The sequence below is a fragment of the Lithobates pipiens genome, unplaced genomic scaffold (genome assembly GCF_037356315.1).
Source record: "Lithobates pipiens isolate NorthernLeopardFrog02 unplaced genomic scaffold, aLitPip1_a1.2 Scaffold_19, whole genome shotgun sequence".
Classification (NCBI taxonomy): domain Eukaryota; kingdom Metazoa; phylum Chordata; class Amphibia; order Anura; family Ranidae; genus Lithobates; species Lithobates pipiens.
In genome coordinates, this window is record NW_027507764.1 from 334,545,909 (window position 1) to 334,569,768 (window position 23,860).

The 23,860-nt window shown below is 46.1% G+C and overlaps 1 protein-coding gene across 3 annotated transcripts in view; it reads right to left on the reverse strand.

Moving 5' to 3' along the window:
- LOC143996801 (vacuolar protein sorting-associated protein 4B-like) overlaps window positions 1–20,625 on the reverse strand; it is a 97,422-nt gene extending 76,797 nt beyond the window's left edge. For 2 of the 3 annotated variants that reach the window (XM_077492078.1, XM_077492076.1), the window contains exon 1: window positions 20,097–20,542. In XM_077492078.1, the coding sequence (XP_077348204.1) occupies window positions 20,097–20,207 (111 nt within the window). In that variant the 5' untranslated portion in view covers window positions 20,208–20,542. The other variant, XM_077492077.1, reaches the window with a different exon arrangement.
- Between the last annotated feature and the right edge of the window lie 3,235 nt (window positions 20,626–23,860).

Here is a 23,860-nt window from a genome sequence, read left to right on the forward strand (position 1 = left end):
GCTACCCTGCAGTCCCCTAAAAATGCCCCATGTCCCGGTTGGGTCTGTCACATATAGCTACTGTTCAGTTATTCTAACAGCATAACTGGCAGCTGTAAAAATACAATAACCTCAGAGGAAGATTCATGTAAAACATCTAACAGATTCCTCAATGGATGCAGCATGGATGAAGGAATCTGTGGGATGTTTTTCATTCAGCCTGCAGGCTAAAGTGTGTGAGGCTGATCTAGAAAAAAACAATGGACTGTACCAAGACATTGCAATACCAACAATAAAGCAGACTGCTGTATGCAGCACAATGGCCACCTTTGTCTTTCCTGCTAAAGTATACTGCCACTAGGAATAAATGTACCGTGGAAATCTGATCCAATTTCAAAGTTGTTCACTGCAACAAATACAAGTCTAAGCATGCTACTTTATCTGGCATCTCTCTGCCCACCAGGGGTGCTACCTTCTCACTGTCCACCCACTGCTACATTCTGCATTTGCACTACATACACTCTCACCCCTGTCCTCTAGCTGCCATAGTGGAGACAAACACCCAAGCAGTTATGAAATACCATCTGCCATTCATATGTAGGAATTTTCTTTAGAGGTGTGTTTTGGCTGGTTGACACAGCTGCACTATAACTACACATATAAGCAGAAAGGGTATGAATTGTCATTCCTCCCTCAGAAGGAAGAAGTTATAGCTCATACACAATCTCTTCCCCTCTCAGCTCCTTCTCTGGCTCCTCTCTCCCTTTGGCCCATCAGCAGCAATTACTTCTTATGCCCCGTAAACACGGATGGATTTTCCGACGGATAATGTTCGATGAGAGCTTTGTGTGTAGGCTCCGTCTGACATTTTCCATTGGAATTTCTGTCACACAAAATTTGAGATCTGGATCTCAAATTTTCCGACAAAAAAATCAGTTGTCGGAAATTCCGATCGTGTGTACAAAATTCCGACGCACAAAGTTCTACGCATGCTCGGAATCAAGCAGAAGAGCCGCACTGGTCATTGGACTTAATTTTTCTCGACTCGTCTTACGCGTTGTACGTCACCGCGTTCTTGACATTCGCAATTTCAGACCAACTTTGTGTGACCGTGTGTATGCAAGTAGGGCTGCAACTAACGATTATTTTCATAATCAATTAGTTGGCCGATTATGGTTTCGATTGATCGATTAATTGGTTACTAACCTTTAAAAAAAAAAAGTAATTTTGCTGCGATTTGCATTCTTATATTTTTTTTGCCCAATTTGTTGTTGGGCAGATTAAAAAACACAAATTGTGTTATTACATTACTTTTCTGCAGCTTATCCATTGAAGTCTATTGAACTCAAAAAACAAAATAGCACCATCTTGCTTTAAAAAAAAAAAGTCCTTGTCTTTCCCAAATACGCAGCAGCTGAAAAAATCATGGATGTGAACGTGTCCCATAGGAAACCATGTAAATGAACTGTGTTTCTGCAAAAAGCACCAAAAAACACAGAGGTGTGACCCAGGCCTGAGATGTTTTGTAACATAATGTGGTTAAAAAAACAAAAATTAGTACAAAAAGAGCAAATAATCGCTACTGTAAGCCCTTGTACACACGGTCGGAAAAAGTTGTCGGAAATCCGATCGTACGTAACGTGATGACATTATTTCATTACGATGGGACTACGTTCAGGCTAGTAGCCAATAGCTTTGGTCTAGGAATTTGATCTGAGCATGCGTGGCACTTTGTCCGATCGGAATTCTCTACACACAATCGGACAAAGTCCGATCAGATCATGTTGTCGGAAAGTTTTATAGCCCAGCTCTAAAACTTTGTCCATCGGATATTCCGACGGAAACAGTCCGATGGAGCCCACACACGGTCAAATTATCCGACAACACGGTCCGATTGGACATTTTCCGTTGGAATGTCCGACCGTGTGTACAAGGGCTAATGGGTTAATTTTTTACTATGGGACAGTGAAAGAAATATTTACAGTAGCGATTTGCTCTTTTTGTACTATAAAGGGCTCTTTTTTTTTAAATCCATTATGTTAGTGGCCGATTAATCAATTATGAAAATAGTAATCGATTATTTTCATAATCGATTAGTTGTCGATTAATCGATTCGTTGTTTTGGCCCTATATGCAAGACAAGTTTGAATCAACATCCGTGGGAAAAAATTCATGGATTTTGTTGTCAGAATGTCTGAATAATGTCCGATCATGTGTACGGGGCATTACTCTGCTCTCTCTCCCATCAGCTTCCACACTACCGCCCACATCTTCTCCATAGGCTCCTCAACTTTACTCTGCCCAACTTTACCACTTCTCTCAGTTGTCCGTGATCATGTTCAGCACCCTCTATCCCCTGACCACTATCAGATCTCACTGCCTAATCTCACTTTCATTTCATCCATGATCATCCACTTGCTATCTTCTTAGTGACTCACTGTACACTTGGTCAAACAATACATGTCCTGCTAAAAAATCTTACAGAAGGCCTCATGCACACTGGGCATCAAAAATTCAGCTTTTAAGGGCATTTGGCAGTTTTGTTTTCTGCCTGCAAAAGCCCCTCTATAATAGCCTATGTGTCCATGCACCCATAGACATTTACAGGCAGCAGGAGGCAGAAAAAAATCCCACCAAAATAGTATTCAGGAGAGGAGCATTTGAGCATAAAAAAACGCAAATGAGCGTAAATGCGCCAAGTATTTAGGTATGTTCATGTTTACAGGCGTTCAGAGAATACATTGGTCGGAAACAAAGGCAATTTCAGATAATGATTGCTTCACCTCATATGGGTGTGGGGTAATGTGCCCATTTTCATGGAAAATATAAATCTTACCTCATACTGATAAAAAAAAAGTACTTTTTTACCTGTGTAGGGCAAAGATTCCATTCCCTGAGAACGGAAGCCTTACCTCACACGGGTGATAAAAACATCTCACATTTTTAATCCTTGTGGGGCACAGTCCCCATTCTCATGGTGAATACCTCACACTGCTAGGTGAAAAGAGAATTCAGACATCACAACCTGCAAAAACTAATTTCAGGGAGGTGGCGCTCCGTGCCCACATACATTGCCTTTGTGGCAATTTTTTTTTAAAATCACTTCTTCAATATTTTTTCACAGTGCTTCTGGGGAAGGGGTGGGGGGTATGTGGTAGTGGATGGTGCCAGTAGTTTTTTATTTTTATGTATTGATTTTTTTACAATTGAATTTTTTTTTTTTTCACAATTCTTTTTGGGGAGAGGGGGTTAAGGCAGTGGACAGGGTTGGTAGGGCAGGGGGAATGGTGTCAGTAATTTTTATTTGATTTTTTTTTTTTTTTACACTTTAATCTTTTGGATTTTTTTTACAATAATTTTATTTTTATATTTTTTTGGGGGGTTTGTCCAAGGTATCAGTGGTCTAAACAGACCCCTGAGCTCTCCTCTTTGAGACAGAGAAAGGACTGAGGACTAGTGATGGCCGAACGGTTCGCCCGGCGGTCGTTTCGCGGCGAATTTCCGACTTTCGCCGTCCGCGGGTTCGAACGCCTTTTTCCGTCGTTCGCCCCGGCGGACTTACGTGTTTAATGTATACAAGAACTTTAACCTTTCGTGACACGTTTATCATGTGTTACAGGACAACCAATTGAGACATGACAGCTCATGGACACTTGGACATTCCCCCTAACCTATAAATACACCCGATCCGGTGGCCATTTTACATTCTTTCTTCTGTCACTGTAGGGAAAGGATCCTGTGTGGAGTAGGGACAGAGAAAACGCTAGCTATTTGGTACACAAAAGTTCTTTTCAGGACTGGTATAGGTGTTAGGTCAGCAGCCTGAGTTTCTTTTGTCAGTTTAGATAAAGGGACAGAGCGCTGTATGCTGCTATTTTAGGGACAGCTCAGCCAGATTAGTCTTTCTTCATCATCATCATCATCATCATCATTAGCTGTTACTATCAGGTCCACAAAAGAGCTGTTCCAGCTAATCGTTCCAGCCTACTCTTTTTTGCCAATTTGTATAGGGACAGGCAGGAAGCAGTGTGTCAGGCAGTGAGGATAATTTTAAAGACTTGCTGTTACTATTAGTTCCACAAAGGTTCTTTTCAGGACTGGTATCAGTGGTACGGTAATAGGCTTGTACACGTATAATATTCTTTCTTCCAAATATAGAAAGAATATTATACTTGACTGCTGCCCTTCTGCTGCAGTCTGCTAATCATTCACAACTCACTTGTTCCACAAAGCTCTTTATCAGGACTGGTAACTTGGTCTGTCTAGGGTGCTACGGTACATAGGCTTGGGTGCGGTACAGTCTGCTGTTCTGTAAGGACCGCTATCGGTCCACAATACATAGGGTTGCCGTGCACTACTGCTGACCGCTGCCCTATACTGCAGCAGTCCTTCAGCGGTATAGGGACTGACGCACAGTCTGCTAAACACTAATACACAACCTGCTTGGTCCACAAAAGTTCTTATAAGGACTGGTAACTTGGTATAGGGTGCTACGGTACATAGGCCTGAGTGCAGTACAGTCTGCTGTTCTGTAAGGACCGCTATCGGTCCACAATACATAGGGTTGCCGTGCACTACTGCTGACCGCTGCCCTATACTGCAGCAGTCCTTCATTGGTATAGGGACTGACGTACAGTCTGCTAATCACTAACACACAACCTGCTTGGTCCACAAAAGTTCTTATAAGGACTGGTAACTTGGTATAGGGTGCTACGGTACATAGGCTTGAGTGCGGTACAGTCTGCTGTTCTGTAAGGACCGCTATCGGTCCACAATAGATAGGGTTGACGTGCACCACTGCTGACCGCTCACCTATACTGCAGCAGTCCTTCAGCGGTATAGGGACTGACGTACAGTCTGCTAATCACTAACACACAACCTGCTTGTTCCACAAAAGTTCTTATAAGGACTGGTAACTTGGTATAGGGTGCTACGGTACATAGGCCTGAGTGCGTTACAGTCTGCTGTTCTGTAAGGACCGCTATCGGTCCACAATACATAGGGTTGCCGTGCACTACTGCTGACCGCTGCCCTATACTGCAGCAGTCCTTCATTGGTATAGGGACTGACGTACAGTCTGCTAATCACTAACACACAACCTGCTTGGTCCACAAAAGTTCTTATAAGGACTGGTAACTTGGTATAGGGTGCTACGGTACATAGGCCTGAGTGCGTTACAGTCTGCTGTTCTGTAAGGACCGCTATCGGTCCACAATACATAGGGTTGCCGTGCACTACTGCTGACCGCTGCCCTATACTGCAGCAGTCCTTCATTGGTATAGGGACTGACGTACAGTCTGCTAATCACTAACACACAACCTGCTTGGTCCACAAAAGTTCTTATAAGGACTGGTAACTTGGTATAGGGTGCTACGGTACATAGGCCTGAGTGCGTTACAGTCTGCTGTTCTGTAAGGACCGCTATCGGTCCACAATACATAGGGTTGCCGTGCACTACTGCTGACCGCTGCCCTATACTGCAGCAGTCCTTCATTGGTATAGGGACTGACGTACAGTCTGCTAATCACTAACACACAACCTGCTTGGTCCACAAAAGTTCTTATAAGGACTGGTAACTTGGTATAGGGTGCTACGGTACATAGGCCTGAGTGCGTTACAGTCTGCTGTTCTGTAAGGACCGCTATCGGTCCACAATACATAGGGTTGCCGTGCACTACTGCTGACCGCTGCCCTATACTGCAGCAGTCCTTCAGCGGTATAGGGACTGACGTACAGTCTGCTAAACACTAATACACAACCTGCTTGGTCCACAAAAGTTCTTATAAGGACTGGTAACTTGGTATAGGGTGCTACGGTACATAGGCTTGAGTGCGGTACAGTCTGCTGTTCTGTAAGGACCGCTATCGGTCCACAATAGATAGGGTTGACGTGCACCACTGCTGACCGCTCACCTATACTGCAGCAGTCCTTCAGCGGTATAGGGACTGACGTACAGTCTGCTAATCACTAACACACAACCTGCTTGTTCCACAAAAGTTCTTATAAGGACTGGTAACTTGGTATAGGGTGCTACGGTACATAGGCCTGAGTGCGTTACAGTCTGCTGTTCTGTAAGGACCGCTATCGGTCCACAATACATAGGGTTGCCGTGCACTACTGCTGACCGCTGCCCTATACTGCAGCAGTCCTTCAGCGGTATAGGGACTGACGTACAGTCTGCTAAACACTAATACACAACCTGCTTGGTCCACAAAAGTTCTTATAAGGACTGGTAACTTGGTATAGGGTGCTACGGTACATAGGCTTGAGTGCGGTACAGTCTGCTGTTCTGTAAGGACCGCTATCGGTCCACAATAGATAGGGTTGACGTGCACCACTGCTGACCGCTCACCTATACTGCAGCAGTCCTTCAGCGGTATAGGGACTGACGTACAGTCTGCTAATCACTAACACACAACCTGCTTGTTCCACAAAAGTTCTTATAAGGACTGGTAACTTGGTATAGGGTGCTACGGTACATAGGCTTGAGTGCGGTACAGTCTGCTGTTCTGTAAGGACCGCTATAGGTCCACAATAGATAGGGTTGACGTGCACCACTGCTGACCGCTCACCTATACTGCAGCAGTCCTTCAGCGGTATAGGGACTAAGAGTTTTGTCACAGGGTCATTTAAAAAATGACATGCAGAGGAAGAGGCAGGCCCTTCCGCAGGGGTGGTAGGGGTAGGGCAGGAGCAACAGGCTTGAGCCAAAGTGGGAAGTTGCAGAAGGTGCGTTCAATTACTTTAAAGGATGCACCAGACTTGGTTGAGTGGCTCGCTCAGCCTTACTCTTCTGCACCCTCCTCATCCTCTCGATCTGCACCCTCTTCTTCACTCTCTGCTATGTGCACCCCCAAAGACACTACCACCAACAACACGACCACCACCACCACCACCACATACCTTCCGCTTGAGTCACTGGAATTATTTTCCGATCCATATCAAGAGGACATTTCTGATGCGCAGCCACTCTTGGTATTGGATCAGGAAGAGGAGGTAGCAACAAGCGCTACTCAGCAGTCTGACGCCAGTACCCAGATCAGCCCAAGGAGGAGGTTGGTCCCCGGTGTTGCTGCCTACTCTACTTATAGCGGTGGGGAAGGTGACGTTGATGATGACGTGTCTAGTGATGTCACGTGGGTGCCCACAAGAGAGGAAGAGGAGGGGAGTTCAGAGGGAGATATGGACCAGCAGATAGGGAGGAGAAGCAGCAATGACTTACATTGCACAGCAGGGACAAAGCAGACTGCAAATGTATCAGGAGCGAGTCATCGACCATGTACGGTCACATCTGGCGCTCCCAGGACACCGGCACATGGCTCCGCAGTGTGGGCTTTTTTTAACGTGTCCGCTGCTGACAATAGCGTTGCCATCTGCAATCTTTGCAGTCAACGCGTTAGTCGCGGTAAGCCCAATACTCACCTAGGGACGACCGCCTTAAGAAGGCACATGAGCAGCCATCACCGAGCCCAGTGGGAGCAACGGAACACACAAAGCCACACTGCAGGCTCTCACCGTCCAGCCTCGTCTTCTACTTCTCCTTCTCCTCTCTCCTCACAATTGTCCTCCACTCCACCTTCCATCACGCCAAGCTCACATTTTTCTGCAAAAAGGCAGGCTTCCGTGGGCCTAATGTTTGAGCGTAAAAAAATGATGACGCCGGATAACCCTCTTGCCCAACGGTTGGCGGCTGGCTTGTCAGAACTCATAGCCCGCCAACTACTGCCATATAAACTGGTGGACTCGGAGGCCTTTCGCAAATTTGTGGCCATTGGAACACCACAATGGAAGGTCCCAGGAAGGAAGTATTTCTCAGAGAAGGGCATCCCAGAGCTATATGGCCATGTTCAGCGGCAAGTGAATGTATCTCTGGCACACAGTGTCGGTGCCAAGATACATCTGACCACAGACACGTGGTCTAGCAAACACGGGCAGGGAAGGTATATCAGTTTTACTGCCCACTGGGTGAACCTTCTGACGGCCGTCAAGCATGTAACCCGTGGCACCCGTGTAGATTTGGTTTTACCGCCACGGATTGCATGCAGGCCTGACTCTTCTTCTCCTCCTCCTACTCCATCCTCCTCCCTCTCCTCCTCAGCTGCCTCCTCCTTTTCCGCTGCTAGCGTCTCTTCCACTGCACCGCCCAAGCTCCCCAGAACCTATTCCACATGCCAGGTGAGACGTTGCCATGCCGTGCTGCGTCTGTTGTGCCTGGAAGCAAAGAGCCACACTGGCCCGGCACTCCTTTCAGCTTTGCGTTCACAGGCAGATGAGTGGCTAACACCGCTCAATTTGACAGTTGGTAAAGTGGTGTGTGACAACGGTGCCAATCTGCTTAGCGCATTGAAACAGGGCAAAATCACGCACGTGCCGTGCATGGCACACGTCTTAAACTTGGTCGTGCAGCGATTCCTTGTCAAATACCCTGGGGTCCAGGACATCTTGCGGCAGGCAAGGAAAATCTCGGCCCATTTCAGAAGATCTTACACGGCCATGGCTCGCCTTGCTGACATTCAGCGGCGACACCATCTGCCGGTCAGACGTCTTATTTGCGATTGCCCGACGCGATGGAACTCAACCTTCTATATGCTTGATAGGCTGCTCCAGCAGAAACGTGCAGTTAACGTCTACCTGTATGAACTCTGCGAAAGAAACGGTTCTGGGGAGCTGGGTTTTTTTTCACCGCGCCAGTGGCTGCTCATGCGCGACACATGCAGACTTCTGCGGCCATTTGAGGAGATCACCAAACTGGTCAGTCGCAGCCATGGCGCCATCAGTGACATGGTACCTTATGCCTTCTTTCTGGAGCGTGCATTGCGTCGTGTCATTGATCAGGCTGTGGAGGAGCAGGAGCGGGAAGATGAGGAAGTCGCAATGCTGGATGAATTCCCAGGGGGGGCTACTCTATCTGAGACAAGTCAACAACAGGAGTCTGATGAGGAGTCAGAGGAGGATGGTGCCGGGGCGGATGAGCAGGAGCAAGAAGAGCATGCTTTAAACCTTTCTGGGATCCCTGTTGTGCGAGGATGGGGAGAGGAGAATGAAGAGGACGACATTATCCTGGATGATGAGCAGGAGCCAGGCCACCACACCGCTTCCACTTTAGTGCAAATGGGGGCCTTCATGCTCCAGTGTTTTAATAGGGACCCCCGTATAAAAAGCATGAGGGTCAAGGACCAGTACTGGGTGGCAACGTACTTAGACCCCCGGTACAAACACAAAATGGCGGAAATGTTACCGCCGTCGCAGAGGGCTGTCAGAATGCAGCACTTCCAGGCCTTGCTTCGAGAAATGCTGCATTCTGCTTTTGCGTGCGCTGGCAGAGGAGCAATTCCCACTCCCAGAGAAGGATTTGCGGGTACCAATCCAACAGCGCCTGCAAGAAGAGGCCGGTTTGAAGATGTGTTGGTGACTTCGGATATGAGGTCATTCTTTCAGCCGACCCATCGACAGGTGTCATCCGGATCCAGCATCAGGGAACGCCTAGACCGTCAGGTGTCCGACTACATTGGGTTAACGGCCGATGTGGACGCTCTGAGGAGTGATGAACCCCTAGACTACTGGGTGGGCAGGCTTGACCTCTGGCCAGAGCTTGCCCAATTTGCAATCGAACTGTTGGCTTGCCCCTCATCCAGTGTCCTGTCCGAAAGGACGTTCAGCGCAGCAGGGGGGGTTGTGACCGATAAGCGTACTCGCCTAGCTCACCACAGTGTTAACTACCTCACATTTCTAAAAATGAATGAGGCATGGATCTCGGAGGAATTCAACACATGTGATCAGTAGACCATGTATATGTCTATAAACAATTTTTGGAATCAAGCACACAGACCTTCTTAATTCATTTGGCTCACTTCCCTGACCCAAAAAAGCACACCGTACTATATGCCCCTACCCTCCTCTTTGAAGAGGTTGAGCGGTGTCATATTTCTACTGGGGCTGCTTATTATGAGGGGTTCCCACCATCCCTGTGCTGTGCTGACTTCCTCCTGGGTGTTCTTATTATGAGGGGCTCCCACCATCCCTGTGCTGTGCTGACTTCCTCCTGGGGGTTCTTATTATGAGGGGATCACACCATCCCTGTGCTGTGCTGACTTCCTCCTGGGGCTGCTTACGGTGCTGCTGTCAGCGCTGTATGTCACGGAGCTGCTGTCAGCGCTGTATGTCACGGAGCTGCTGTCAGCGCTGTATGTCACGGAGCTGCTGTCAGCGCTGTATGTCACGGAGCTGCTGTCAGCGCTGTATGTCACGGAGCTGCTGTCAGCGCTGTATGTCACGGAGCTGCTGTCAGCGCTGTATGTCACGGAGCTGCTGTCAGCGCTGTATGTCACGGAGCTGCTGTCAGCGCTGTATGTCACGGAGCTGCTGTCAGCGCTGTATGTCACGGAGCTGCTGTCAGCGCTGTATGTCACGGAGCTGCTGTCAGCGCTGTATGTCACGGAGCTGCTGTCAGCGCTGTATGTCACGGTGCTGCTGTCAGCGCTGTATGTCACGGAGCTGCTGTCAGCGCTGTATGTCACGGAGCTGCTGTCAGTGCTGTATGTCACGGAGCTGCTGTCAGCGCTGTATGTCACGGAGCTGCTGTCAGCGCTGTATGTCACGGAGCTGCTGTCAGCGCTGTATGTCACGGTGCTGCTGTCAGCGCTGTATGTCACGGAGCTGCTGTCAGCGCTGTATGTCACGGAGCTGCTGTCAGCGCTGTATGTCACGGAGCTGCTGTCAGCGCTGTATGTCACGGAGCTGCTGTCAGCGCTGTATGTCACGGAGCTGCTGTCAGCGCTGTATGTCACGGTGCTGATGTCAGTGCTCTGTATTACGGTGCTGCTGTCAGTGCTCTGTATCTCCTGCACCCTCTTGTTTGCCTACCCTGGTCCCTGACCTTCCCTCTCCTCCATTGCCTTCATTAGCTCCATAGTCCTGAATTGTCAGAACAATTTCCCAAATAAAAAAAAAATGCTTGTAGTTATCGATCCCAAATTCACCTCATACATGTATTATGCTATTGTCCAGGTGGTGGGACTACGTGCTACCCCCTAATAATTACCCCGTGGCCGCAAATTCGACCTAAAGGTTTGCGAAATTCGCCTCCCATTGAAGTCAATGGAGCCCGCGGCGAACGGTCGTTTTCGCGAACGTTTGTGTCCGTTCGCGTTTCGCGTTCGCGAAACGTCCCGTCGGAAGTTCGTCCATCACTACTGAGGACACATATTCCTCAGTCCCTTTCTCTGTATTGAAGAAAATGGACAAGAGACAGAGGCTCCTGTTCATTCATAAACTGAAGCAGAGTATGGTTATCACAGGACACAGGTGTGATCTCGCTCACTGTGTCCATTTCAGACAAGGAAGGGGTCGGTAAATGACAGATTTACCCAGCCCCTTCCTCTGCTCTCCATTCTGATGGATCGTTCTTAGCCGGTGGGAGAGGAGGGAAGCCGGCTGCAGCGGACGAGTGGGGACGGAGCAGAAAAGGGAGCGGGGGGAGGAGGAGGACAGGGGATCAGAGGAGCAGGGGTGCAGCACACAGGGAACAGCGGAGAATGATTTCTGCAGTGGGGAAAAGCTGTGAACACCAATCTCCCTGAATAGATTTTTAGCTGACAGCCACAGGAGGGAGAGAAGGAGAAGTGTCTGTCAGCTAAAAATCTATACAGGGAGATCAGTGTTCACAGCTGTTCCCTGTCACACCAATCATTCCCAGGATATCGGAAGGTGCTTGCGGGTGTGCGGGAGCCGCCGCAGAAATGTGGGAGACTCGTGCACCTCGCGGGAGACTTGAGATGTCTGAGAGGTGTACTTTTTTTTTGTGGAGTAAAGTTTTTTCCATTATAAGAGAAGCCTAACCTCACATGGGTGAAAAACACACAACTTTGGAATGATGCAAAAGAGGATAATAAGCCACGCAAATATTATTATATTTATTTATTTATTACAGGTACTTACAGTATATAGCACTGTCAATTTATGCAGAACTTTATAGTATATTTTACATTCACATTAGTCCCTGCCCTCAAGGAGCTTACAATTGGAAGTCCTTAACTCACATTTATATACGAGGGCCAATTTAGACAGGAGCGAATTAACCTACCAGCATGTCTTTGGAGTGTGGGAGGAAACCGGAGGACCCAAAGGAAACCCACACAGGCACAAGGAGAACATGCAAACTCTTTGAAAAGCTTTATTCCAATGAAAAAAATATATTATTTTCTAAGCAAAAGACAGTAGAATAAAATCAAAGTCAAATTTGACCAGGAGGAATTTACCTACACAAGGTCATCTTGCCAATACAATTGACCTTCTGGGACAACAAAGAAATCAGCAAATTGATTTCTAATTTGCATTACTCGAGAAGTGGAGTACTATGAAGTCTGCATCTGCACCCACATCAGAGCACCAAATGTGATACGGAACATGCTCAGATAGCAGCGCTATGGCAGGAAGACACCATACAACACAGCCTCGTCAAAGGTTTACTGGTCCTATGGCCCATAAAGTCCTACTTACCAGTTCTTCTATAACAAGACAGGTATTCTGGCAGCTGCAGATATGGGCAAAAAGGCTGCAGACCCACCCAATCTCTTCTGCCACCTGTTTAGGACCAACAGAGCATTTTTCCAATTAGCCTCTTTAAGGCAAACTGGCCTATTTTCCTTAACAGATTTTCCAAGAGCCCACGACTGCCTCAATCCGTATCCTGTGTGATAAATTTCAGCATTGCACCCTCTTTGCTTGCTATTTTAGCCCAGACTCTGCCACAGCCTGCAAAACCGTAGATCTTCACTGGAAGAATTCTCAACCCCCAACACTTGGTTTCTATAAGGCTCCATTCACACCTTGGCATTCCGTTTTGCAAGCGGAATCGCTGTGATTATAATTTTGCTGCGAATTGTCGCCTGACGAATCGCGGTAAAATCGCACAAACAGAATCGCGGGATGATCGACGCCCAAAAGAAGTTATTGTACTTGTTTTGGGCATTCCACATTTTTACCACAATTCATCGGGTGGCAATCGCGGTTTGGTGCCATTTAAAATAGTGGGGATCGCCAGGGGCGTCCCGCGATTTACGGCATCTCCGAATTGCGGGCAGAATCATTGCGATTCCGCACGCAAAATGGAATGCCAAGGTGTGAATGGAGCCTAAACCATTCATGAATACAGCTCTGACACTATACAGGCTACCTATGACAGGGTCATTCTACATAAATTTTATAAAATATGGGTTGCCTGGTCCAAATCCCAAATCACCAATTCACACTTACTGCAAGAATGATGCTGCTATATCAGCTGTAACAAACTTAATATCTAGCATTAGGAAGTGTTTCTTGGACTGGCCCTGTAACTCCATGGAAACTTCACTCCGTTTACAGAGTCATGTTTACTCAATAGGGTGGTTTACCTGAGTCGAGTTTAGATTTCACCATACTGAAACGAAGATTAACAAAAGGTTTATACATCAAAAATAGGCAATGGCTTGTTAATTAACGAGTAACTGATTTAGAACGTTGTTACTGTGCATTTATTGTGTATTACTGAGTTCAGGGTGCGCCAAGCCTGTTTTGTAACCTTTTAAAATGTAAAATTTTTTTTTTTTTTCTTAAAGAAAGCTTTCCACTTCTGTTTTCTCAGAGGGGAGAACTGTTTTTTGAACTGTGAAGTCGATTATGTAACCTAGGAAGGTTACTCTTGGGTTACAGACATAATTTAACTTTTCTGAGCCAGACCAAATTTTCGAAATGACCGAGAACCCTTCTGAAATCTGCCAATAATTGAGGTTCTGTTTGGGTAAACAAGTGTAGCTCATCCAAATAAGGGACTTCAAATATTCTCTTTTATCTCAGAGGGATTAAATCTTGCATAGCATACTAGCTCATTATGAATAACTTACCTGAGAACAAAGCCCCTGAAGCGGTCCTCGGTCTTCATGTCCGCCGCTGCCATGGATCCCGGAGTGCCTTCCGGGTCTCGCTGCTCCGGCACTGTGATTCGCCGGAGCAGTGATGACGTCACTCCCGCACATGCGCATGGGAGTCGACACTTGCGGCATATCGCCGCGATCTGCGGCCTGCCCAGTGCGCCGCTGTCTACGGCGCATGCGCCGTAGATAGTGGTGACTGTGTTTTTGTAAATACGGTTTAGGAGATATTTCTTGGACCTACAGGTAAGCCTTAATCTAGGCTTACCTGTAGGTCAAAGTGGTTTGTAAGGGTTTACAACCACTTTAAAGCAATCTACTGAGCAGGCCAGAACCACCTCTGGCGGGAGTCTATTCCACATTTTCACAGCTCTTAGCCCTTGTACACACGGTCGGAGAATCCGTCGGAATGTGTCCTATCGGACCGTGTTGTCGGATAATCCGACTGTGTGTGGTATGCATCGGACTGATTCAGTCGGAATATCCGTTGGACCCAATTTTCCAACTTGTTGGAAATATTTTCCGACCAACTGGTTCGATCGGACATACTCCGATCATGTGTAGAGAATTTTGATCGGATCAAGTGCCACGCATGCTCAGATCAAATTCCTACATCAAAGCTATTGGCTACTAGCCTGAACGTAGTCCCATCGTAACGAAATTACGTCATCACGTTCTGAATGATCGGATTTTTCGACAACTTAGTCCGACCGTGTGTATGCAACAGTTTCGGACAAGATCCGACGGACAAAATCCGACGGATTTGGTTGTCGAAATCTCCGACCGTGTGTACAGGGGCTTACTGTGCAGAAACCTTTCTGTATTTGAAGATGAAATCTCTTTTCCTCTAGACGTAAAGAGTGCCCCCGTGTCCTCTGGGTAGACCGTAAAGAGAATAACTCAACACCAAGTTCACTATATGGACCCCTTATATATTTGAACATGTTGATCATATCTCCCCTTATTCTCCTCTTCTCAAGAGTGAATAAATTCAGTTCCTCTAATCTTTCCTCATAGCTGAGCTCCTCTATGCCTCTTATCAGTTTGGTTGCTCTTCTCTGCACTTTCTCCAGTTCCCCAATATCCTTTTTGAGAACTGGTGCCAAAAACGGAACTGCATATTCCAGGTGAGGACTTACTAATGATTTGAACAGGGGCAAAATGATAACTCTCTCTCTCTGGAGTCCATACCTCTCTTAATACAAGAAAGGACTTTGCTCGCTTTGGAAACCGCAGCTTGGTATGGCATGTTATTATTGAGCTTATGATCTACCAAAACCCCCAGATCCTTCTCCACTATGGATCCCCCCAGTTGTACTCCCCCTAGCATGTATGATGCATGCATATTCTTGGTCCCCAAGTGCATAACTTTACATTTCTCAACATTAAACCTCATCTGCCACATAGTCGCCCAACTAGAGCATGGAAGTTTGCTTGTAAATTGGAGACATCCTGTAAGGACGTTATTCCACTGCATAGCTTAATGTCATCTGCAAAAACGGAAATGTTACTTTTGATCCCAGACCCAATATCATTTATAAAGATATTAAAAAATATATCAAAAATATTTGAAATGACTTTGCCCACACACGGAGAAAAGTCCATTAGTTTTGAACACAGCTCCAGGTAGATGGGACTAGCGAAGGAAGTCAATGTCGCCGCCTCCATCGGCGAGATTGACACGTTGCTGGCCCCGTCACCTGGTATGGACTTAAAGGGGAAGGCCCTACGCCGAAAAAATGGCGTGGGGGTCCCCCCAAAGTCCATATCAGACCCTTATCCGAGCACACAGCCCGCCGGTCAGGAAAGGGGGTGGGGACAAGCGAGCGCCCCCACTCCTGAGCCGTACCAGGCCGCGTGCCCTCAACATGTCACATGGTGGCCCCGCCCCCTTATGATGTCACAGTCCCAGAGGATGCTGGGACTGTGACATCATATGGGGCGGGGTCACCATGTGACATCACCCGGTGACCCCACCCCTTGTCCCTATATAAGTCGCCGCACAACACATCCCTGTCATTGCAGCCGGAGAGAGCGTCAAGTCAACATCTCAAGGAAGAAGAAAAGAGAAGGTGGCGAAGGAAGACCGGGCCACCGCTAGTAAAAGAGCTGGAAGAAAAAAACGGAGGCCCGGCAAGAAGAACCGAAGAGACAAGGGACAAGGTGCTTTATGGTGGGGGGGGGGGCGCAGGGCCCCCCTTCCCCAAAGCACCCCCCCATGAGGGCACGCGGCCTGGTACAGTTCAGGAGGAGGGGGGCTGCTCGCTCGTCCCCACCCCCTTTCATGACCGGCCAGGCTAAGTGCTCAGATAAGGGTCTGATAGGGACTCTGGGGGCGTAGGGCTTCCCCTTTAAATCCATACCAGGTGACGGGCCAGCGAGGTGTCAATCTTGCCGATGGAGGCAGCGACATTGACCTCCTGCGCTAGTCCCGTCTACCTGGAGCCACGTTCAAAATGAATGGACTTTTCTCCGTGTGTGGGCAAGTCCGTTCATTTCAAAAGTCTGGCGGACTAGCACACAGACGGCCGGATTGTCCCCTGGACTGCCGAGTCCGGCGGACAATTTTGAGTCAAAACTTCTTTCTAAGTCTGTGCCGCCGCTGTTAGTCAGTAGGAGTCGTTCGCAAGTCGGAAGTTCGTAACTCGGGCACCTCCTGTACAGGATGTGTGCTACTGGCCAGATCACCAGGTGAAAACAAAGGGAAAAAAGTCTTAGCAAAGAAAACGAATACAGCCACTACAGCTAATGATTCACGGTCACAGACAGTGAAACTAGGAAAATTCCTCTCCGAAACTCAGGCAGTCACCTGCTGAGTCCCTCAAGGCTCACCTTTGTCACCCGTTCTCTTCAACATTTACATTCGCCCACTCCTTCAAATCATCAGATGCTCAGATCTCTGCTTCCACTCGTACGCCGACGACACGCAACTTTATTTCCGGATCAATGGAAAAAAAGATCACCAACAACAACTTGAAAACTGCCTCAAATCAATAGAGGACTGGGTGACCACTAACTCCCTCCAGCTGAACGAATCAAAGACAGAGCTTCTTATCTTACACCCAAATCATAAGCCCGCAACCAAAACCTCCTGGTCTCCACCAACCGTCTTTGAGCAGACTATCTCCCCAAAGACCAAAGCCAAGAGTCTCAGGGTTATTTTAGACGCACAAATGTCAATGGATGCGCAAATAGGAGCAGTAGTCAGTGGATCTCACCATCTGCTGCGCATGCTTCGCAGATTCATCCCTTTTATCCCAAAGAATGACAAAGCAGTGGTAGTTGGAACAATCATTAATTCACGACTGGACTACGCAAACTCGCTTTACATAGGATTACCACAATATCAACTTGCACGATTACAACTGATCCAAAACACGCCGGCAAAACTGATAACAGGAAAAAACCCTGGGAATCCATCTCTCCTTCACTGAGGAGCTTACATTGGCTAACCGTAAAAAATCGGATCACGTTCAAGACCCTTTGCCTCACCCACAAATGCGTGCATAGAGAAGCTCTGCAATACCTAATGGAGAAAATAAATCATTACACACCAAACCGCAGTCTTCGATCAGCCAACAAAAACTCCTCCTTGTGCCCAAAGCCCGGTATAAATCCAAGGGGGATCAGTGATTCGCTGTCCAAGGGCCTCAGCTATGGAATGCTCTACCAATCAACATCCGCCTGGAAGAAAATCACCTGGCTTTTAGAAAAAAACTCAAGACCTTCCTCCTTTAGCAGATGATCAAAGCTTGCCACAGCGCCTAGAGGCGATTCAGTTCGCATTGTGCGCTATACAAGTATTTCATTCATTCATTCAATGATTGGTAAGCTACAATACATTACATTTTTAGTCTTAGGTTCAATATCACTTGAAGAAGAACTATAGGCAAAACTTTTTTTTATTTTGGATGAGTAACGCCTTGTACACACGGTACGAAAATCAGATTTGACTTTTACATCAGACAAAAGCTGAATGTGCAGGCTATAAAAATTTTGTCTGATGTGAACATCAACGTCTGATTTTTGGATGGTCAGTACAGAAATCGTCACGCAAAAGTCGAAAGTACAAACACGCATGCTTGAAATCAAGGAACACCTGGGAAGAGTTTGGTCTTGTAAACTACTGTTCATAATCTAGAGTTAACATTCGTGAAGCAGCAATTGAAAAATTCTCATCTTTTTTAATGGGATAATAATGAAGCTGCTTTTTGCATATAGTTACGCCAAATGTATTTTAAAAGGCATTTGTTTTGTACGATCTGAAATTTGCGAATCAACGCTCACCAAACTTCTACCAGCATGAAATTAGCAGAAGGGGCCCAAAGGGTGCCACTTGAGAAATGAACTTCCTCTTTATACTCTCATAGTACATCACTACACTTTTTCAAACGACAATTTTCATATAGTTGGTATGCTAGACAAAAACCTGCACATGCCCTTTTGACAAAAATCAGACGCTCGGCCGTCCAACAATCAGGCCGTGTGTACGAGGCTTAAGGGAGTGTTAAGATCCCTGTCAGATTATTTTTTTTGGTTTTCGCCACCTGTGTCCCATTGTGGAGATTTCCCTTCACTTCCTGTCCCATAGTCAAACAGGAAGTGAGCAGAAATCCCTGCAAATTAACGGAATTCTTTGGGGCCCCCCCAGGTCACCAGAACTAGTGTCCTCACTGGAAGATTTCCCCTTTATTTCTTTTCTTAATTTTCTGGGATTTTCTTTTACTTTCACTTTCGATGATAATGGTAAACCTTATGGTTATATCCTTAATTGGGGCACAGACCGCAATAAAAACTGTCAGGGTTTCTAATCCCTCTCCACTCTATCCAAAAGCCCCCAAAAAGTTTTGCTTTTAGTTAATGTATACCAGGCATCTATAAATGGCGGACTGCGGGCCAGGCCTGGACCGAGCCCCTGTCCCATCCAGTCCCGCGGTCGCGCCATTTAGGAGCCGCTTCTGTTCCCCAGCCTCGGCTGCTGTCATTCTCTCATGTTGGGAGGCACAATGGTAATATGTATGTTGGGAGGCACAGTTCTGCATTGGGGGCGGGTAATAAACTGCGTGTGACTTCAGGAGACACAGCTCTGCATTGGATGGGAGCGAGAGCTCTGGCTGATTTTCACATTAACCGGCAAGTGATTGCATCCTAGCCACCAATCACTTGCCGGTTAATATGAAAAGCAGCTGGAAGTTTTCGCTCCCGTCCAATGTAGAGCTATGCTTACTGAAGTCACACACAGCTTATTACCCACCCTCAATCCAAAGCTGTGCCTCCCGCCCCGATCTAATGTAGGAGAGTAAATGGCAGAGGTGGCAGTGCTGTGAGGGGGAGGGGTGATATGGAGGGGGTGTGGGAGAAAGGTGATGTAAAGGGGGAAGTGCTATGAGGGGGAGGGGTGATGTGGAGGCGGGTGGGGGAAGGTGATGTGAAGGAGGGCATTGCTGTGAGGGGGAGGGGTGATATGGAGGGGGGTTTGAGGGAAGGTGATGTGAAGGGGGCAGTGCTGTGGGGGGAGGGGTGATGTGGAGGGGGTGGGGGTAGGTGATGTGAAGGGAGCAGTTAGGGTTACCACCTTTTCTTCAAGCCAAAACCGAACACTTTAGGGGCCTGGGACACCTTTGGGTGCCCCAAGGTGAGGAGTAATGCTGTGCGCATAGCGTGCCGCAGCTGATATTGGGTGTGGCCAAATTGATCTTGCTGACATCATTGCCCTGCCCCCTAGTGATGCTGAACCTGCCCCCAGACAGCGGCCTGCAGCTCCCGGAATGGCAACAGATTTGTGTGTGACTATCTTGGTTACTAAGGGAGCCACAGTCCAGTCTGAATAATGTGTCCGGGTTTCAGTCTGCCTGAAACCTAGGCACATGATTCAAATCCCGGACAGGTGGCAACCCTAGGAGCAGTGCTGTGGGGAGCAGATGATGTGAAGGGGGCAGAGCACATTAATGTGTGTGTGCGGAGATTTGTGATGTGAAGGGGGGTGGGTGAAGTGAAGAAGTCTTTGCACAAACGTGGGATTCAGACCTCTACTGGAAGAATATTTTACTAAGCGGATTGACGTAAAATTTTATTCATTACCCCTGCTGTATACATTTTAAGGTTGAGGATGAAAACACAGAACCATATACTTTCAAAAACAGGTACCTTTATATATAACAACCTGCAAACGCACAAAAAAGTGACAGTTAAAGGTCAGACTAGACTCACCCCTGTATGTGCACCTGTCAGTTTTAGCGGTTTGGGACTGATGAGCGGAGACACCATATACAGCACCAGCAGCACAAACGCCACTAGGAAGACAGTAGACAGCAGCAGCATGACGGATTGCGTGAGGATGTCCAGCCTGTAGAAAGATGGCACATAGGAATAAAAAAGGTGTTCAGTCACAGTATGAGGGTAAGTACTCAAAGCATACTGACTGCCAAAAGATGCCCTAGGACATAGGAAGGAGCTTACTGGTTGAACGATTAAGATATACAGTAGGGTACCAGAGGTAAGGCAAGCAAAAAAATATGTTACTGAACAAATCTAAACAAAGGTGATCTGTACGCAAAGGACAAGTAACAACACAGTTTAGCCACAGAGTCAGAAATGCTAGAACAGTGAAGGAAAGAGAAAATTGCATAGAAGAAGGATGACAGTAATGTGAAAACATATACCTATCTCAAGTTGCATTCCTCTACTTCCGCAGCTGTTAATTATATTTGTTTCACTTTCATTTAAGTCAAAATGGATCTCTGTGGATGTGGGAGATGTCATGCTGCCATCTAGTGTCAATAATCAAGAATACTGTTAGCATTTTTTTTAGGTTTTCATGCCTTCCACAGGATGTACCTGCTGGGTGAGTGGAAAACATTTTCAAAAACAAACCTTGACTAAGGCTGCCAACTGATGAGAATAATGCATGTGCACTAAATTGCTAGATCTGATGAAAAAAAAAAGGGAAAAATTGTTACAAAACATGTTTTGTTTTTTTCAAACAAAACTTGTACGTAATGAGGAGAACTCGATTCCTTGCTAAATGGAAGAGTGGATCTGAAAATAACTTTGGCGGTGCCGGTCCCTTCCTGGGAAATTACAAGTAATCTAGATGAACTCTTTGGGAGCAGACAAATGACTTAACCTAGCATATTGGGTTTTTCCAAGTTGTCTTTCAGGACAACCCTTGAGAGGTTAAGTGAGTACTCACCAACTAGGGGGGGACTACAGCTTGGAGGACCTTCTCCCAAAGGCATGATTCTGCCAAGAGAGGTAATCAAGCCAATAATGAGGTACAAATGTAGAGAAGTTCGACCATGCGGCTGCCCTACAAATCTGCTCTGGGGTCGCATCGGCTTTCTCTGCAACGGAAATGGATGAAGCTCTGGAAGAATGAGCATTAAGAAATTGTGGAGGAATAACCCTAATGATCTTGTAGGATTCTGAAACTGCAATTCTAATCCAACGGGTCAAGGTAGATCTGGTAGCCTGCTTGCTTTTGTAGGTATCTGAATACAGTACAAATAAGGCCTCATGCGCACTGGACATTTTTGCAGTTGCTCCTAGGGATGTCTGGAGTTTTTTTTATCCTGTCTCTAAACTCCCCTGCATGTTAGCCTAAAGCTTCTGAAATTCTAAAGTCATTGGTAGCTGATAGGTAGGACAAAAAACACAGAAACAAACATCTAGAAGACTGAGGTTTTTCTTCCTTATCGTTTGAAGGCCTCTTACAGAAGGAGGGAACACAATATCCTGGGATCTTTGAAATGCTGATGAGACCTTTGGAGAAAAACTCATTAATTTTCAGAATTACTCAGTCTTCTTTTTTTTTAATTCTTTATTTCTTTGCAAGAACAAATCAGTACAAAACAGTACATGGATTATTAATAATACTTATACATAAGAAACATTTTCTAATAACCATATCTTGCCATTTTTTTATAAACAAACAAAACAATATCCGTACTATAACAATACAGTATCAATTCCCCTCAACGATTCCCTACCTTCTCCTTTGGGGAAAAAAAAAAAGGGGGGGGACCAGAAAGAGGATAGGGAAGAGGGAGAGAAGAGAGGGGATCCGGCATCCTCCATGAGGTAAGGTTTACCTCATTCAACCAATTGATCTAGTCCTCAGTTTCCTCTCCAATCAACCTCTTCCCTTCCTCTGACTGTAAAAATGTTTCCCATGGGGCCAAGACTTGCGCTATATCTTCCCTTTCCTCAGGAAGCATAAGAATCAGGCTCTCCAAGATCCCAATTTTCCTTACTTTATTTAACCATTGCGAAATTCGTGGAGCACCCTTTTCTTTCCAACAAATGGTGATGCAGCTTTTAGCTGCATTCACTAAGTGACATAGCATTGAATTCTTGTATCTCTCCAATGGGACATGTGTACAGTGTAATAGAAAAAAGGCCGGGTCTTCCTCAAGATGATAATCAGTAAACAATTGAGAAATTTTCCGAACCTCTTCCCAAAACTGTCTAATCACTGGACATTGCCAAAAAATATGGAAAATAGTGCCTCTCTCCTTACTGCACCTCCAGCATCTATCCGATAACTCTGAGAAAAAAGTATGCATTCGTGATGGAGTATAATACCAACGCATTAATACTTTATAATTTAATTCCTGTATCTTAACACATCTAGATGATTTAAAAGTCAAATGTATTATTTTCTTACGTTGGGCCGGAGTAAAGGTTTGTCCAAGATCTCTTTCCCATTTATCCAAACTCCTTATATCAGTATCCTCCAAAGGAGAGACTAGTAAAGCATATATTTTAGAGATAATATGAGAAAGGGGTTCCTTCTTCTCACAATACTCTTCAAACCTAGTAAGTGGTCGATCATAATCCTCAGATGAGCCCAGAGTATCCAGAAAATGTTTAACCTGTAATGCCTGCCATAGGGGTAATTCATATTGTCCTCCTGATTGCATTAACATTTCGATTGATAGCCATTTTTTAGCCTTCAAGAAATGTGATGCCTGAAAACATCCCCTCTCTCTTAATTTCCCAAATATTCCTGGTTCCAAACCAGGCAGAAAATGTGGGTTCCCAAGAATGGGAAATAAGGGAGATTTTGCTGTTGAGATTCTGGGGAAACATACAGCTTTAGCTCCCATCTGGAGCGTAGGTCCTATTATAGAATGGGCTCTTAATAAAGGAGGTATAGCTGTACCACACCACATGGCTCTATCTAAGGGAATAGGGCTTACTTGTTGTTCCATGGCAACCCACCTTTTACTTTCTCTATGTCGGCACCAGTCCAAAATTCTACCGAGCTGAGTAGCCTGGTAGTATTTGTATAAATCTGGTGCTGGGATTCCACCCGCCTCTTTAGGCATTGTTAGTAACTTCCTATTAATCATAGGAAGCTTACTTGCCCATATAAACTTTGTAAAAATTGCTCGAGTTTTACTAAAGAAGGCCTGTGGAATCCGGATTGGTAGCGCCTGGAACAGATAAAGAAACTTGGGGACTATATTCATTTTCAAAATATTACTTCTCCCAAACCAGGAATGTGAGGATTTACTCCATTCATTCAATGTTGTACTGATTTCCCTTAATAAGGGTGGGAAATTCAATACATATGCATCTATTAAATTAGGTGGAATCTGTATCCCTAGATAGTTCAGCGCTGTAGCTGTCCATTTAAACTTAAAGTTATCCTCTAAATTTTTTTTTTTTTTAAATTAGTTTTTATTGAAGAAAATTTTACATACAGAATATAGTGTAACAGATAGCAGATCACACAAGAAATGAGTAGATTTCAAAACAATCGTGGCTGTGCCACCTTTAAGAATAATCATAGATACAGATTAACATCAGTACACATAAAGAGGGTTATTTGTCATGCTCATATAGGTCGAATGTCAAAAGAATAGAAAGAGAGTAGAGATAAGGGAAAAGAAGAAGAAATATTAGGAAAAACGGAAACAGTAATCTGGTGGATGGACATCCGGAGGAAAGAAGCTACTTATTGCCCTAGA